The following is an 18,470-nucleotide window of genomic DNA, read 5'->3' on the forward strand; positions in this document are numbered from 1 at the left end:
CTCAACTAAAACTTGCTTTTGAAGAATTACATAGAGATGCAATTAAAGCTTTCAAACTTTTGGCCTCAAATAAGAAAATCTTTTCATATCTTGAATCAAAAGTTGAGAAAACCGAAAAGGATATGGAAGCTTTAAAACAATCTATGCTAGACATTCAAAAGGATAAAGTTGAAATAGATCCTACATCATGGTTTGGTTGTGAGACATGTCACATTTGGCAAAAAGAAGTAAGAGATCTAAAAGCCAAGTTAGACAAGGCTCTGCAACCAAAAGTGACTTTTGCCGTTGATCCAAATAAGTTCAAAAGATCGTATACTCCTTTATATAGTAAATACACTTTTGTACCAAAAGTATCAACTAGCAAAACACCATATTCTCATCATATTACCTGTCATTATTGTTGCAAAAAGGGACATACCATTGAAAAATGCAAATTTAGGAGAATTTTAGTTCCTAAAGGAGTATTTCAATGGTTGCCTAAGTGCAACAAATTGTGTACTCACTACCAAGGACCCAATGAAAATTGGGGACCTCCCTCTCTAAATTAATCTTGCAGGAAAAGTGTCTTGACATTGCCGAAAGGTTGTGGTTCCTTGATAGCGGATGTTCAAGACACATAACGGGAGACCTATCTCTTTTCGTTGAGTTTCAAGCAAAGAAAAAGGGGTATGTCACCTATGGAGATAACAATCGGGGAGCCATACTTGGTAAAAGAAGTGTAGGTAACCCTTCTACCACTACTATAACTGATGTGCTGCTAGTAGAAGGTCTTAAACATAATCTTTTAAGTATAAGTCAATTGTGTGACAAAGATTTTAAAGTAATGTTTACAAATTCTGGCTGCACAATAGAACATACTAAGAAAAGAGACATTATGTTTAAGGGCTTAAGAGTAAACAACATCTACATGCTAAACTTGGATGAGGTATCTAAGTCTAGTACCAAGTGTCTAATTGCTCTGGGCGAAGACTCATGGCTTTGGCATAGACGTCTCGCCCACATAAATTTTGACTTACTTAATAAAGTTGTCTCAAAAGATTTAGTAATCGGCTTACCTAAAATGAAGTTTTCAAAAGATCATCTATGTGATGCTTGTCAAAAGGGAAAGCAAACAAAAATCTCTTTTAAATCAAAGAACGTGGTTTCAACATCACGCCCTCTTGAACTACTTCACATGGATCTCTTTGGCCCTTCAAGGACTAAAAGCATAGGTGGAAACACCTATGGTTTTGTCATTGTCGATGATTACTCTAGATTTTGTTGGACAATCTTTCTACCTAGTAAGGATCAAACTTTTCCAGCTTTCACACAATTTGCAAGATTATGTCAAAACAAAATGAACAACAAAATAGTTGCAATTCGAAGTGATCACGGTGGAGAGTTTGAAAACATTCTTTTTGAAAAATACTGTGATAAACATGGAATTGAGCATAACTTTTCAGCTCCTAGAACACCTCAACAAAACGGAGTAGTTGAACGTAAAAATCGGGTTCTAGAGGAGCTGGCAAGAACAATGCTGAATGAGGGTAATCTACCCAAGTATTTCTGGGCCGACGCGATTAGCACCGCATGTTATGTTTTAAATAGGATAATAATACGTCCTATACTGAACAAAACTCCCTATGAATTACTAAAAGGTAGAAAACCAAATGTATCTCATCTCCATGTATTCGGTTGCAAGTGTTTTGTCTTGAACAATGGTAAGGATAATCTTGGTAAATTCGATGCTAAAGCTGATGAGGGCATATTCCTTGGTTACTCACAATCTAGCAAAGCATATCGGGTATATAATAAGAGATTACTTATAGTAGAAGAGTCAGTACACGTGTCTTGTGATGAATCTTATGCAAAATATGTCGAGAAAGGTCTTTCATTTAATGGTGCAGGTCCATCCACTGAAGACATTGTCAAGGATAAGAAAGACGAGAATGAAAGTATTGTAAAGAAAGATGCTGAGAGAGAGAAAGATGAGTCTCACAATGAAAATGAAAAAGAAAGCATCTCAAACAATGAAGAACTTCCCAAGGCCTGGACAAATGTGAAAGACCATCCAATTGACAATATAATAGGAGACATCTCAAGGGGCGTTACAACACGCTCAAAGATAAGTAACTTCTGTCATCATTTTGCTTTTGTTTCACAAGTTGAGCCGAAAAACGCTAAGGATGCATTACTTGATGAGCATTGGCTAATGGCCATGCAAGAAGAATTAAACCAATTTAAACGGAATGATGTTTGGGACTTAGTCCCTCATCCGGGAGATCATCAAGTAATAGGCACTAGATGGGTTTTTCGTAACAAACTTGATGAAAACGGCGTTATTACTAGAAACAAAGCTAGATTAGTTGCCCAAGGTTATAATCAAGAGGAAGGTATTGATTATGAAGAGACATACGCTCCTGTAGCACGTCTCGAAGCTATTCGTCTCTTACTTGCTTATGCATGTTCTAAAGACTTCAAACTATTCCAAATGGACGTTAAAAGTGCCTTTCTAAATGGCTATATAAATGAAGAAGTCTATGTTGCTCAGCCACCCGGCTTTGAGAATCATTTGTATCCAACTCATGTCTATAAGCTGAAACGTGCTCTATACGGTCTTAAACAAGCCCCTCGGGCTTGGTACGAACGTTTGAGCAAATTTCTCCTTAGTCAAGGGTACTCTAGGGGTAAAGTTGACACTACTCTCTTTATTAAGAGAAAAGATAAAGACATTCTCCTAGTCCAAATTTATGTAGATGATATTATATTTGGGTCGACTAATGCAAAACTTGTCAAAGATTTTTCTAAGCTTATGCAGAGTGAATTTGAGATGAGTCTCATGGGTGAGCTAAATTTCTTCCTTGGCCTACAAATCAAGCAACTCAGTCATGGAACATTTGTAAATCAAACTAAATACTGTACGGAACTGCTCAAAAGATTTGGAATGAGTGAAGCAAAGGAAATTGACACACCTATGGCAACAAATACTAATCTAGACAAAGATGAGAAAGGTAAAGAGGTTGACGTGAAATTATACCGAGGTATGATAGGTTCACTATTGTATCTTACTGCCTCAAGACCAGACATTATGTTTAGTGTGTGTATGTGTGCAAGATATCAATCTTGTCCAAAAGAATCTCACTTAAAAGCTGTCAAAAGAATTCTGCGATACTTACGTGGAACTACTACATATGGCCTATGGTATCCAAAGGGAAATGAGTGCCATTTGGTAGGATTCTCCGATTCAGATTTTGCTAGCTGCAAATCCGATAGAAAAAGCACCAGTGGAACATGTCATCTATTCTCAAATTCATTGATAAGTTGGCATAGCAAGAAACAAGTATCGGTTGCATTATCTACTGCTGAGGCAGAATATGTAGCTGCTGGAAGCTGCTGTGCACAAATATTATGGCTCAAGCAACAACTTCTTGACTTTGGTATTAAGCTTGATTGCATACCTATCATGTGCGACAACACAAGCGCCATAAACTTGAGTAAAAATCCTGTCTTACACTCACGTACCAAGCATATTGAAATAAGACATCACTTTCTACGAGATCATGTAGAGAAAGGAGACGTTGCATTTGAACATGTAGAAAGCAAGAAGCAACTAGCTGACATCTTCACCAAACCTCTAGCAACGGAGCAATACTTCAACATTCGTAGGGAATTAGGGATACTCGATATCTCTAATTTGGGCTAATTACGTTTGTTCTCTCTTAATATTATTTCTTTACTTTATATATATATATTTTTCTGCTAACATTTCTCTTAGCGTGAAGGTAGTTCATCATCAAGCCAGGCGTCATTCCACATTGACTAAAGGCTGCCACTAAAGTTGACACCTACATATTGAAAAAGCGGTAACGTAATTGTTGTTCACTTCCAAAAATATTATTGATACTATAATATGCTATCAATTAACATGCTTATAGTGACTTCATGCATATAATTGCTCTTGCTCATATATGTGTATCTTCTTTAATACACCTTTAAACATATTTGGCTCTCATGCTATCACTATCTACCTTTTATCTACTATACTATGAATGCTAGCATTTTATCTATGTTTCTCTCGTTACTCTTCTACTCTCTTGTTTTCTCTTTTTGATGTTGTCAAAGGGGGAGATAGATGCTGAGTGTACGGGGGAGCTTTGTTGAGAGATAGATGCTGAGTTTGTTGAGTATTTGTCACTTACTACCAAAGCCTCGACTACTGGTTTGCCATCATCAAAAAGGGGGAGAATGTGAATACAAGATTACACTCAAAGATGTTTTTGATTCATGGCAAACTCAATAAGCATTCAAACAACAAAGCGGGAGCAGAAAACTCAAAGAAAAGCAAGCATTGATCACTCATGACAGAACAGGTTGATCTATTATGCATATAGGTCGACTCAACACAAGCAAAACAAGAAGAATGCAGAAAAGCAGCAGTTAGGTCGACCTACCATCAACCCAGGTCGACCTAAAATGGAGAAAAATCCATATACTTCTGCTAGGTCGACTCACACATCATCTAGGTCGATCTAAATTGATGAAATTTACATACCAGTCTGCTAGGTCGACCTACACAACAACTAGGTCGACCTAATCTGAGAAAATGTCCCCAGAATGCATCTGAAGAGGATTCTGGTCGACCTACTCCTTTAACAGGTCGACCTAACTGGGAGCAAAATTCTGCAAGTTCTGCTAGGTCGACCTAAGCACTAAAAGAGGTCGACCTAACTGATCAAGAAAGTCAAAAATTCTGTTTCTCTCATCTCCAACTGTTAAGCTATCATATATATTGTCCAAGGTTCATTATTACAAGCAACACCAACGACTGAAAGATACACAAAGGCTTCTCATCTTCGTTCTTCGTCATCTCCAACACAATTACACATAATCATTCTTGCGTTGAGGGTTAGTGATCGAGTTCGATAACGTCCATGGAACGGAATTGAAGATTCCTAGTGGGTGAAGATTTGTGGGGTTTTTGGTGAATAAAATCTGCGGGTTTTGTCCTCCAAGATAGGTGTTTCTTGGGGGTTTTTATCAAGAGGTTTCATCGAGGATCCGGCTGAGTGTGAAGATTGAAGAACAAGGGTTCGAGGGAATTGAAGACACTGCAGAAAGGGATCAAAGTGAAGCTCTTGGATAACCTTGATCTGACTCAAGATTAAGTGGGAAGAAGATTTAAAGGATCGACATAATTGGTTTATGGTTTATCGCTTTGTTATCTTCTTTGTATATACTACTTTCAACATTAATGAAAGATTACCCAATTTCAGTTTGGAATTGGGGGCAGACGTAGTCGTAGCGAGGACGATCGACGAACTTCCTAAACAAATATCGTGTTCTTGTCGCTTTTACTTTTTCATTTACGTTCTGTTCATATTTGGTTATAATAGCAAATTGATCAACGATTCGAGTGTTAAGATTGTGAATTAAGAACTTACATAAACATCACAATCCATCACATATTGAATCACCGTCAATTTGATCATTATCACCAAGTGTTTGTATAATTGTTTCTATCACTTTTACTGCATTGCAAACATTGTCCATCATACAAGAAGTTAATCTGATTTTCAATAAGAGCAACGCTTTGATTCTGCAACGTATACTCTTATCACTTACCTCAAGTTTTTGACTGGTTTTAAACACATATACAATCGTTTCGATAGTGGTTCGGAATAGACGCGAGTCGATTCAGAATCACTTCCGCTGAAAAGTCGTTTAACTCCGTAAAACTGTGAACGATCTATTCACCCCCCCTCTAGATCCTAAGGCCAGCGTCTAACATTTTGGGCGTACAACCCTGATTTTAATTTGTACTATTAATCACGATGATCAATAGGTTTGATCACCATAATTAACAGATTAATAAAAGCATTGCTAATTATTCTAATCGATTGATTCGATTATCACCGTTAGCAAATTGATGTGTTTTAATCATTTAATTTTATCGTTATCCCTCATAATCAATAGCTTTGATTAAAAATAATAACGAATTTTTAAAGGGGAAATGCTAATCATCGTAACCAATAGATTTGGTTAAAACCATTTAGCAAAATAAGTTTATTTGAATTAATATTATTTTAATTAATTAATGGTTAATGAAAACAAAGAAACTATCCTAAATTAATTTTAACATAACATGTGTATCTTTTCTCTAAATAAAAAGATCATATTAGTGTTTAGAATTCAGCCTACCATTATATTGCTCACTTTAGATTCAATTGACAACTTAATATATGATAATATACATGTAGATGAAACTTACCTAGAAATCATAACGACAATCCATTTTTATCCTTAAAATCACACCAGCAATGGTACACGTTGGACTATCATTCAAAGCAATAAAAAACCATAAAAAGTAAACCGAAAATAAAGATGTATTATTTTATCCTTCTCACATGTTGAACTGTTTTTTATAGAAAATTAATACCGAAAAGCATACTCTCTGTTATCCCCACGAAATCAATTCAAACATTTTCAAAAAAAAGAAAAATAAAAACAGAAAACTCAACTTTCCTTTTATGAATTGCAGATCCAAAACAAAGAATCCATACACATCTCTTTTAACTCAGTTTTTTAGAGTAACAAAGAAATCAAGAGAAAACATACCGACGGTCTTGCAAAGAGGATGAAAACAGTTTGACGGCGGAGGTAGATCGGGGCGTTGTGGTTCATAGTGAATGGAACTCGTCGGCACGTTTCCGGCGGAGAGTGGTGCAACGCGGTGGCTCGCGGATGCTGCTTTGTAGATCCGGGTTCTCTCTCCCTCTTTATCATTGTTTCTTTCAAGTTTCTCTATTTTCCTGTAAGAATAAAAAATCAAAAAAAAACATGTACAAGTTATATTGTGTTGGCTCATACCTTAGTTGATGATTTGGTGTGAAGAGTGTTGATGTTGTTGTGTGAAGGATTCTCGAACGGAGGTTGAGGGCGGAGATGTTCACGGTGGTCGTTGCGGATTGAAGGGTCGGAGGTGTGAGTTTCGGCAACGTGGATCTGATGAGCCTACGCGGCGGATTCGGATGTTTGTGGTTGTCGGCAAGCTTATTGCAACGTTTGAGGGAGACCGATTCACCTTTGTTCTTCCTCTGCTTCTTTTTCCTGATTGTGGACTTCAATGAACATGGAGTTTCAATGTTACAGTGTCAAAGATGGCTTTTTTTAGTGAAGGTTGTTGTTGTTGTTTATTGGTTTGTAGGTTAGGAAATAGAGGTAGGCATTTGGTGGTAGAGTGAATGATTTTCACAGCAGGTTAGAAAATCGTTCACAGGGCAAACAACAGTTTGGTCGGTGAATATTGTGTGAAAGAAATAAGGATTAGTGATGACCTCCCCCCCTGTGAATAGGATTATGCACCTCTTTTATATTGCACCAATTAGGTTTTATTTTTATTCCTAATGGGCCTATTGCCCAAATAACATAATAATAATAAAAAAACTCCTAATAATTAAAATTAGTAAGAATAATAATAGTTAGTAATAACATATACAAATTCTATAATACTAGATAATATTAATAATAATATCACCTAATATTAATATTAATATTAATAATAAAATTAATAATATTAAATACTAATAGTTAGAAGTAATAAAAATTACTAATAATAATCCAAAAAGATGCAAATGTTAGTAAAAGGAAAAGAAATATTAACAAATGATGAAACCCTTGAAACGCCTGTTAATCGCACCCCATTTATTTCTCGGGATATTTTATAATAGGGCAGGTTTGACAATAGGAATGTCAAACCCCATGGCTCTCAATTCTAACCCTTGATGATTTAACAGACGTAGATTTGATCGGGCAAATTTTGGGGTACAACAGCTGCCCCTGTTCAATCTTCTTAAACCTGAAGAGTCAGATAGGCACGTCTGCCTATCGTGATCTAAAGGTAGAAGATGATTGAACACTGAAGTGCCCTAAAATTTGCATTTGTTAGGCAAAAGTGCTGTGGGAGATGGGCTTGAAGATGCCACCCGCGGTGAATACCATTTTTCAGAGTGTGGAGCAAACACCTTTTGGAAGGAACCAGGTGATTTTGATTGTAGCATAGCCTAAAAAGGCAACCTGAAATTTATGCAATGTTATGATGCATGCAATGTATGATGCAATGAGTCTCTCAAAATAAATGAGAGTGATGTATGTATATGCACTATGTATGAATGAGGTATGTTAGTTGAATGATGCATGATTGTTAGTTATGTTAGTTGCAGTTAGTAACTTTGGAAAAGAAAATAGAACCTTGTTTGTTATTGATGATATTTTGAAGAAGATCACTGCCGAGGGACTAACGTGATAAACCCAATTGAAGAACTGTTTGAGAAACCTTGTGATCAGGAAAATAGATCCCTATTTGCAAAGAGACGTAGCTTTATATCACTGCCAGGGGACTAACGTGATATTAATCAGCGAGATGATTTGAAGGAGATTGTAACACCCGAGGCCAAAGAAGGCGAGTGGTGGTTGCACCGCATGGAACACCTGAGGCCGAAAGGGGCAAGGGTGGTCGCCACATCGGAATGAGAGGGATCCTGAAGCTGTGCAGGTATGAGACTGCATGGTTGAAGGAAAGCTTATAAGGATTGATAGGTACTACCTATACCAACAAGATGCATCTTCTTTTCGGGAGCCCGTTCCGTAAGAACTCCACAGTTAAGCGTGCTTGACTTGGAGTAGTATTGGGATGGGTGACCTTCTGGGAAGTTTCCCGGAAAGCGTGCGAGTGAGGTCAAAGCATGCTGAACAGACCTGTGTTGGTTTGTGGGGTCAGTCGATCATCCCGAAAGCAGTCTGGGGCGTTACAAATGGTATCAGAGCCAGACCTCTCCCAGTACGATGTGGTTCGAGGACGAACCATGCGGAAGCTGGTGGGCATGTAACACCCGAGGCCAAAGAAGGCGAGTGGTGGTTGCACCGCATGGAACACCTGAGGCCGAAAGGGGCAAGGGTGGTCGCCACATCGGAATGAGAGGGATCCTGAAGCTGTGCAGGTATGAGACTGCATGGTTGAAGGAAAGCTTATAAGGATTGATAGGTACTACCTATACCAACAAGATGCATCTTCTTTTCGGGAGCCCGTTCCGTAAGAACTCCACAGTTAAGCGTGCTTGACTTGGAGTAGTATTGGGATGGGTGACCTTCTGGGAAGTTTCCCGGAAAGCGTGCGAGTGAGGTCAAAGCATGCTGAACAGACCTGTGTTGGTTTGTGGGGTCAGTCGATCATCCCGAAAGCAGTCTGGGGCGTTACAGAGATCACTGCCAAGGGACTAACGTGATGAATGTTGTGTAGAAGATAATTAACTTGCTGTAGTGCTAGAGGGTTTGCAGTTCGTAGGTAACCCACTTACTATAGTTCTAGTAAGTCGTCGCGGTTGGTATACCCACTCCCTATCGTAGTTTGAGTAAGTTTGTCGCAGATGGTGTGGCTCACTTACCATAGTTCGGGTAAGTTGTCGCGGTCGGTCACACCTACTTACTATCGTAGTTGGAGTAAGCTTATCGTAGATGGTAGGGCCCACTTACTATTGGTCTAGTAAGTCGTCGCAGTTAGCCATACCTGCTTACTATCGTAGTTGGAGTGAGTTTATCGTAGATGGTAAGGTCCACTTACTATTCAGTAAGTCGTCGCGGTTGACCGTACCTGCTCACTATCGTAGTTGGAGCAAGCTTATCGTAGATGGTGTGGCCCACTTACTATTGTTCTAGTAAGTCGTCGCAGTTAGCCATACCTGCTTGCTATCGTAGTTTGAGTAAGCTTATCGTAGATGGTATGACCCACTTACTATAGTTCTAGTAAGTCGTCGCAGTTAGCCATACCTGCTTACTATCGTAGTTTTGACTAATCCCAAAGGGATCAAGCTCACCTGCACCCATGGGATCCACTTGCCTCGGTTCGGACAAGTTTACCTGCATAGGAGATTGTTTGCTATAGTTCTAGCAAACTTACCTGCATGAAAAAGATTAACCTGTTTGGAGACTCACGACTCGAGGGTCGGAGAAAATAGCATGTCAAATATTCACGACTCAAGGGTTGGGAAGGAAACGGTATGTTTAGAAACTCACGACTCGAGGGTCGGACACTCACGACTCGAGGGTCGGAAAACACGCCTACCACAACACGAGGGTTGGAAACTCACGACTCGAGGGTCGGAAAACTTTTTGTAGTATGCGAATGCACTATATGATATGTGTATGCTAATGCGTATGTATGTATACTGAAATGAACAACAAGGTTGCTATCATCGGTAAGGTTACTGGCATCGGTAAGGTTACCGGAAGCACCAATCAGGTGATTGGAAAGAATATCTTAGTAAGGTTACTGGCATTGGTAAGGTTACCGGGAAGCATCAATCAGGTGATTGGAAAGAATATCTCAGTAAGGTTACTGGCATCGGTAAGGTTACCGGGAAGCATCAATCAGGTGATTGGAAATAAGCCAACAGTAAGGTTACTGTCATCGGTAAGGTTACCGGAAAGCATGCGGACAATGTAGCTTAGCACCAGCGTTTTGAATTGGATGTTTTGATGTACGGAATAATGCTTATGCTCATGCATATGTTGATTGATGTAATGATTGGAATGAAGTGGTGTCTTTTATAAGGTTACCTAAAAAGGTTTCTGGAATGGATATGAAAATTTTGTCTTAAAGAGGACTATCTGAAAAGATTTTTAGAAATGATAGCAATTTGTCTTTAAAGAGGACTACTTGGAAAGGCTGAAAAAATGTCTTAAAAGACTACCTAAAGAGGTTCTTAGAACTGGCGATAATTGTCTTAGAGAAGACCACCCAGAAAGGTTCTTTGGAAAAAGAATGTCTTAAGGAAGACTACCTGGAAAGGTTTTTAGAAAAAGAATGTCTTGAAGAAGACTACCTCAAAAGGTACTTAGAAAAGGAATGTCTTGAAGAAGACTACCTGAAAAGGTGCTTAGAAAAAGAACGTCTTGAAGAAAACTACCTGGAAAGGCTAAAAAATAATATCCTTAAAAGACTACCTAAAAGGTTTTTGGAAAGACTAATGAATGTCTTAGAAAAGACTATTTAGGATGGAAATGTCTTACAGAAGACTACCTGAAAAGGTATGGTGTAATGTATCGACCAATGTATGTAATGCATGATTTATGTATTTGCATGATGCCCCACTGATAGGTTATTGATAACCAAGCGGATATAGTTTGCTAATGTTGTAAGGTTGTTGGATGCTAGCACGATTTTCCAATACCTTTTTTTTGCAGATCGTAGTTAGGAGAAAGATTGATTCGGGGTTGCAAAGTATGAAGACGCATTTTCCTTTTGTTGTACGTCTTACGGATTTGATATCCATTGCCCCAGTATTTTTGTGGAAAAAGATGCTTATGAGGGAAGTGCCCCAGGAAATAGCCTTGTCATATGTTTCGACGTTTGAATTGAAGGGTATGCCCTTGATCTCCAGGATATGGAGGACTATCCATAGTGTTCTATCCTTTGTATTTGAATTCCTCCCATGTTTGACATGTCCCTGTTTGTAATTGCTTCGAGATGTGACCCAGGTCGATTGGACCTTAGGAAGAATGCCCCTAGTTAATAGGATGTTTGGTTGTATGCCCCTGTTTAGGAAAACCCTCTGGACGTGGTTTCCCCATTCAAGAGTCTTTATCAGAAATGATCGCCTTTGTGCTAAGTGTATATTCATAAATGGCGTTGTATCCTTCGAAAAGTAATTCTAATGTAATGCGAATGCAAGTTTTGAAATCGAGGTCCGGCATGAATTAAGACTGAATGATTAGAAATGAATGTTTGAAGAAGCGTAGTGATTAGCAATAGTTTTAACAAACCTAGGAGTCAGTATAACAAAATCCTGCTTAATATGCTTTTGTAGTTGACCTTGCCTCAATTAGGACTTTTAAATGTTGTAACTTGGCCTGGTTCATGTTTTTAAAAAAACAATAGATATAAGGCTCAAAATTTTATTTAACCCACCCATTTCTCCTTGATGTTCTCCAAGTCCTAAAAATTCGCCTAATCCAATGAATGTGCTTTGTTTGTAAGAGAGTCGTTTCAGTTTTTGATGTTGAGCAAAAAGCCTTAGTATAGATGCAAGCATTGATGAAAATGTTGTAGAGATCCAAGCATTTATGAGAAGCTTCCATGATTTAGCAGTCACAAGATTGTGCTTTGTATTTTTTCTTTGTTTTGTTTTTATCCCTTATTTTTGCATGAACCAATTCCTTTGAATTTGATCCATCGGGATGCCCTAAATTTTGCCTAAGTCATTTGGTTTGTTTTCATGGAATTTTCCATTTTGACTTAGCGGGCGTTTTTCTTTTGAATGCTCCTTTTGAGATTTGATCCTTGGATATTGAATATTGTGACTGCCATGATGGTTTGGATTTGCAAGCTTCGGCTTAGATATGTCCTCGATCTTGGATGATGTATTGAGGAAGAAGATGTGCTTGGAACTTTGCTTGATCCTTATGTTTGAACTTTTGCTTGAATCCTCGCTTGGATTGATTGATTCTCTTGACAACCAAAGTACATCGTTGAATTAATCGAAATCTACCCTGCCCCGGGTTGACATCAAGGTTTAATTGAAAAAGTCGAAACAAACTCCAACTCCTGGCTCGAGGGGGTAACGAGGGATTAACATCCTTATATCTCCACTGTTTGGGAATTGAAACAATGCCTGTACATCCTCGGTTCGGTCTTACTTCGAAAGCATATGTTTAGCGAGACTTAGTTATTTGTATTCGTCATTCTCCCTCAAGTTTGTTAATAATTGAAAGTTGAAATTGAAATGGAATAGAGGGGTGTGAGTAGAAAATCGTAGTAGTGAGCGAATGAAGCGAATGAATTGATTTCAAACATGCATGATTATTTTATTGAATTACTGTTCGAAAGATACAACGTTTTACATCAAATAGCATTTTGTGATCGTAGGAGTTACAACTTGAAGGATAGACCTATTAATCCTGAGGGCAATCTCCTTTGTAAGTCTGTTGACCATATCCTACTCCTTAGTTCGTGGAATTGTAGGAGTGAAGGGTAATCTCGAATTCTCCTTGGGCACGTCGAATCTGTCGGGAATGAATTGTTAGCGGTGGGTTTTCGTCGTATCGGAACTTCACGAGTTTCCTTTGACTTAACCTCTTTTGCTTTTTCCTAAGGATAATATCACACCATTTGCAATCTTCAGAGTTTGTAGATTGATATAGAAAACACATGACCTTTTTGCCCCTTGGTGGGGAGTTAACATATGTCGTTTTCCCTCCATCGTAGTTAAGCATCTTCGTTCAGGGTGTTGCCCCAGTTGGACTAACCCTTGCCCCCAGGTTATCGTAGAGCGTCCTTGTGAGTTTGCTATGTTCGTAGATGAACCCCCTTATGACTAGATACCCCTTGAGTGTATCTATGAGGGAATTTCGTTGTTGAACTAATCCTTGCTCGACAATAACCTTTGTTGCATTCACAATCCTGTTACGACAAGGCGTGGGCATGCGTCTGGCATGGTGAAAGACATCCTTTTTCCTCCTTGTGAGACCAAGTTCGTTCTCGAAAATTTATCCTCCTTTCTCCATAGTCTACAATCCTTTTTATTATTTTTTTTTGTGAGTCTCGGGAAATCGGCTAGCGCGGTAGGTGCGGATGCGGGTGAAGATAGAAATGCAAATGTAGATGTAAATGAATGTATGGATGCATGAAAATGCAAATGCATGCGTATGCAAAGGACTCCTTTATTATTTGTATGTTATGACTCCTTGTATGTAATGCAACGCGGACGTGCGTTAGATACAATCCTAAGGATAGCCTATGCGGGTTTAGGGATGACATTAGAGTCTAATGAAACATTTGCGAGCTAGATATTATGACACGTTAATGGGAATAGATTAGGAAGTGCGTGGGAAGTAGCAGCTGATGACCGTTCAAGACGGTCACCAAGTCTCATGACCTTCGAGAGGTCGTTCGACGTGTACTTACGAAACTGTCCCTCGTGGGAAGGTTCTCTATGTGGAACGCATCCTATCTAAGGACGATATCGAGTGAAGAGAAATCCCTACAGGGTAGGGATGAAAGATGTATAAACGGATATCCAAACCCTACAAGTTAGAGGTATACGGGAATAAGCACGGGATGACCGTTCTAGACAGTCACTAGATCTCATGGCCATCGAGAGTCCAATCGACATGCGTTAATGAAGATGTCCTTCGTGGGAAGGACACGTGGGTGTAAAAATACAAAGATGTAAAAGGAAAATCCCTACGGGCTAGGGAGTGCGTAGGAGTAAGCATGGGGTGACCGTTCGAGACAATCATTAGATCTCATGGCCATCGAGAGGCCAATCGACGTATGCTAACAAAGGTGTCCTTCGTACGAAGGACACGATTTTAAGAATAGGATCCCTATAGGCTAGGGAATACGTAGGGGTACCTGCAAAATTGAAACGCATAGATACTTGAAGCATATAAATTGCAAACATATAATAAGTACATAAGCACAAAAGTCCTAGGTTCATAGGTCCGACGTAGCGGCTCTTGGGAGCCAACCTTTTAATAGGGGGTTCTAGAAGGTCTCATGGGGTCGTTCGTAGCCTCCGAGACTTTTTGTCTCTTCGGATTTTAGAACGACTCATTTTATCCATGAGGTTCGAATTTTTGGGGTAGGTTCTCGGAGAGATCAGCCAAGTATCCAGTCCTGCCCTCAACAAAGTCAAGCCTCGTTTTGGACATTTCCGAATACTCAACCCACTCCGAGTGGAGTTATCAATGAGACTCGTAGGCGATTCATACTCCCCTATTGATCTCAAAGTTAACTCCCACACTTAGGGTTTAACACAACATAAAAAAACACCAGCAAATATAATAGAAATAAATATTCACTTAAATAAATATTTAATTAAATCGCAGTAATGAAATTGAAAAGGAAAATAAATAAATAAATAAAATTTAAATATTTACAAAAATAAATAAACCCTAAAATGGCTAATTAGCCAAACCCTAAAAAGAAATCGCCAAAAACCTAAATAGTTCGCCACAAACCTAAACCCTACCAAAATCTATAGGAGTATAGTAATTCACCATTTAAGTTATCCCCAGCAGAGTCGCCAGCTGTAGCAACCTGCCCTAAAAATTTAGCTTTTAGAGTCGCCACCTATTCTGAAGGGCGAATAGGAAATCCTACGCAGTATAGAGATCAGGGTAAGATACTATATTCAGGTCGAGGGAAGGTGTTAGGCACCCTCAACCCTTTCCTATGGCTTTGAATCTAAGGTCAACAATTTTATGGCTAAGAGTATTAAGGTAAGGTTTATGCTTTCGAGGGTTAAATAATTAAGGGAAATAAATCGGGAAAAATGAGATTTAGAAGGAAGGGGACTCGCCTTGTTGCCAAGTGCCTACGTACCTCCTTATGGAGGATCAGAGTCTACGTAGTTCGGGCACAGGATTGTACGCCTTTAGAATTGATTATGAATGTATTTGAAATTGTTTGGAGGCTTTTTGAATGGCCTATCGTAGTTTTAGAAGTTTTGATTTGAAAATCGCAGTTGAATGGATAAAAATCCGTAGTATCGTGGTTTAGTGTGTTTTAGGTGTTTTGGGCGTACAACCCTGATTTTAATTTGTACTATTAATCGCGATGATCAATAGGTTTGATCACCATAATTAACAGATTAATAAAAGCATTGCTAATTATTCTAATCGATTGATTCGATTATCACCGTCTAATTATTCTAATCGATTGATTCGATTATCACCGTTAGCAAATTGATGTGTTTTAATCATTTAATTTTATCGTTATCCCTCATAATCAATAGCTTTGATTAAAAATAATAACGAATTTTTAAAGGGGAAATGCTAATCATCGTAACCAATAGATTTGGTTAAAACCATTTAGCAAAATAAGTTTATTTGAATTAATATTATTTTAATTAATTAATGGTTAATGAAAACAAAGAAACTATCCTAAATTAATTTTAACATAACATGTGTATCTTTTCTCTAAATAAAAAGATCATGTTAGTGTTTAGAATTCAGCCTACCATTATATTGCTCACTTTAGATTCAATTGACAACTTAATATATGATAATATACATGTAGATGAAACTTACCTAGAAATCATAACGACAATCCATTTTTATCCTTAAAATCACACCAGCAATGGTACACGTTGGACTATCATTCAAAGCAATAAAAAACCATAAAAAGTAAACCGAAAATAAAGATGTATTATTTTATCCTTCTCACATGTTGAACTGTTTTTTATAGAAAATTAATACCGAAAAGCATACTCTCTGTTATCCCCACGAAATCAATTCAAACATTTTCAAAAAAAGAAAAATAAAAACAGAAAACTCAACTTTCCTTTTATGAATTGCAGATCCAAAACAAAGAATCCATACACATCTCTTTTAACTCAGTTTTTTAGAGTAACAAAGAAATCAAGAGAAAACATACTGACGGTCTTGCAAAGAGGATGAAAACAGTTTGACGGCGGAGGTAGATCGGGGCGTTGTGGTTCATAGTGAATGGAACTCGTCGGCACGTTTCCGGCGGAGAGTGGTGCAACGCGGTGGCTCGCGGATGCTGCTTTGTAGATCCGGGTTATCTCTCCCTCTTTATCATTGTTTCTTTCAAGTTTCTCTATTTTCCTGTAAGAACAAAAAATCAAAAAAAAAACATGTACAAGTTATATTGTGTTGGCTCATACCTTAGTTGATGATTTGGTGTGAAGAGTGTTGTTGTTGTTGCGTGAAGGATTCTCGAACGGAGGTTGAGGGCGGAGATGTTCACGGTGGTCGTTGCAGATTGAAGGGTCGGAGGTGTGAGTTTCGGCAACGTGGATCTGATGAGCCTACGCGGCGGATTCGGATGTTTGTGGTTGTCGGCAAGCTTATTGCAACGTTTGAGGGAGACCGATTCACCTTTGTTCTTCCTCTGCTTCTTTTTCCTGATTATGGACTTCAATGAACATGGAGTTTCAATGTTACAGTGTCAGAGATGGCTTTTTTTAGTGAAGGTTGTTGTTGTTGTTGTTTATTGGTTTGTAGGTTGGGAAATAGAGGTAGGCATTTGGTGGTAGAGTGAATGATTTTCACAGCAGGTTAGAAAATCGTTCACAGGGCAAACAACAGTTTGGTCGGTGAATATTGTGTGAAAGAAATAAGGATTAGTGATGGCCTCCCCCCTGTAAATAGGATTATGCACCTCTTTTATATTGCACCAATTAGGTTTTCTTTTTATTCCTAATGGGCCTATTGCCCAAATAACATAATAATAATAATAAAAAAACTCCTAATAATTAAAATTAGTAAGAATAATAATAGTTAGTAATAACATATACAAATTCTATAATACTAGATAATATTAATAATAATATCACCTAATATTAATATTAATATTAATAATAAAATTAATAATATTAAATACTAATAGTTAGAAGTAATAAAAATTACTAATAATAATCCAAAAAGATGCAAATGTTAGTAAAAGGAAAAAAAATATTAACAAATGATGAAACCCTTGAAACGCCTGTTAATCGCACCCCATTTATTTCTCGGGATATTTTATAATAGGGCAGGTTTGACAATAGGAATGTCAAACCCCATGGCTCTCAATTCTAACCCTTGATGATTTAACAGACGTAGATTTGATCGGGCAAATTTTGGGGTACAACACACGTCCTCCTACAAGACCATGCAAAATACAAGAAAGAAAAAAAGTTCCCAAAAATAATTATGTTAAGGTGTATAGTTTTTTAATCTATTTCTATATTGTCAATCTATTATATTTAATTAGTAATATGTCATGTATTAATTCTAAATTATAATGTACTAGTACTTTAGACCCGTCCGAGGCACGGGTTAAATATTTTCTAAGTAAAAAATCTCATTTTAAAAACACTTATAATTTACAAATCTTACTTATAGCAATTGAATAAAAAAATGTATAAAATAGATCTTTTATTTAATATATAATAAAATAAATTGAATAAAAAAAAGGACAAATTTGTATTTTTCATAAGAAAGTTGTGTTTTTCATACATCATAATTGTCTCATGTCTAAGATATAATACTTATAGCAATTTTTAGTATAAATACAATTTGCATAGGTATATAATTATGTGTAACTTCAATGTACATATTTCTAATACTAAATTTAAATATTTCATAAATATTAAGTTGTATTTTAGTTATAAACTAAAACCCGTTTTAATATGAATCTATTCAATAATAATAATAATAATAATAATAATAATAATAATATATAATAATATATGTTTTATGTTATAAAATGATATCATCTCATTCACTAAAACAAAAACAAAAATGATATACTACATTAGCCTCTAAAATAATTTACTAACACAAATGAAAAATGACTCCTATGATATTTGAAGATAAAAATTTGAATATAATAAAATATATCAAATTAATTTATTGATCTTTATTAAATATAGTAAGAGAATATAAATTGTCCAAATTTTACCGTATAAAATTTTAAAGTAATAAATTTG

General features: G+C 37.3%; 1 protein-coding gene across 7 annotated transcripts in view; it reads right to left on the minus strand.

Annotated features, from left to right (window-relative positions):
- Positions 1–17,179, minus strand: part of LOC131609644 (furostanol glycoside 26-O-beta-glucosidase-like) — a 33,282-nt gene extending 16,103 nt beyond the window's left edge. For 6 of the 7 annotated variants that reach the window (XM_058881407.1, XM_058881406.1, XM_058881404.1 and 3 more), the window contains exon 1: positions 6,595–17,179. In XM_058881407.1, coding sequence (XP_058737390.1) covers positions 6,595–6,844 — 250 coding nt within the window. In that variant the 5' untranslated portion in view covers positions 6,845–17,179. The remainder of the gene's footprint in view (positions 1–6,594) is intronic. The other variant, XM_058881405.1, reaches the window with a different exon arrangement.
- Between the last annotated feature and the right edge of the window lie 1,291 nt (positions 17,180–18,470).

This window comes from Vicia villosa, linkage group LG6, assembly GCF_029867415.1.
Source record: "Vicia villosa cultivar HV-30 ecotype Madison, WI linkage group LG6, Vvil1.0, whole genome shotgun sequence".
Lineage (NCBI taxonomy): Eukaryota > Viridiplantae > Streptophyta > Magnoliopsida > Fabales > Fabaceae > Vicia > Vicia villosa.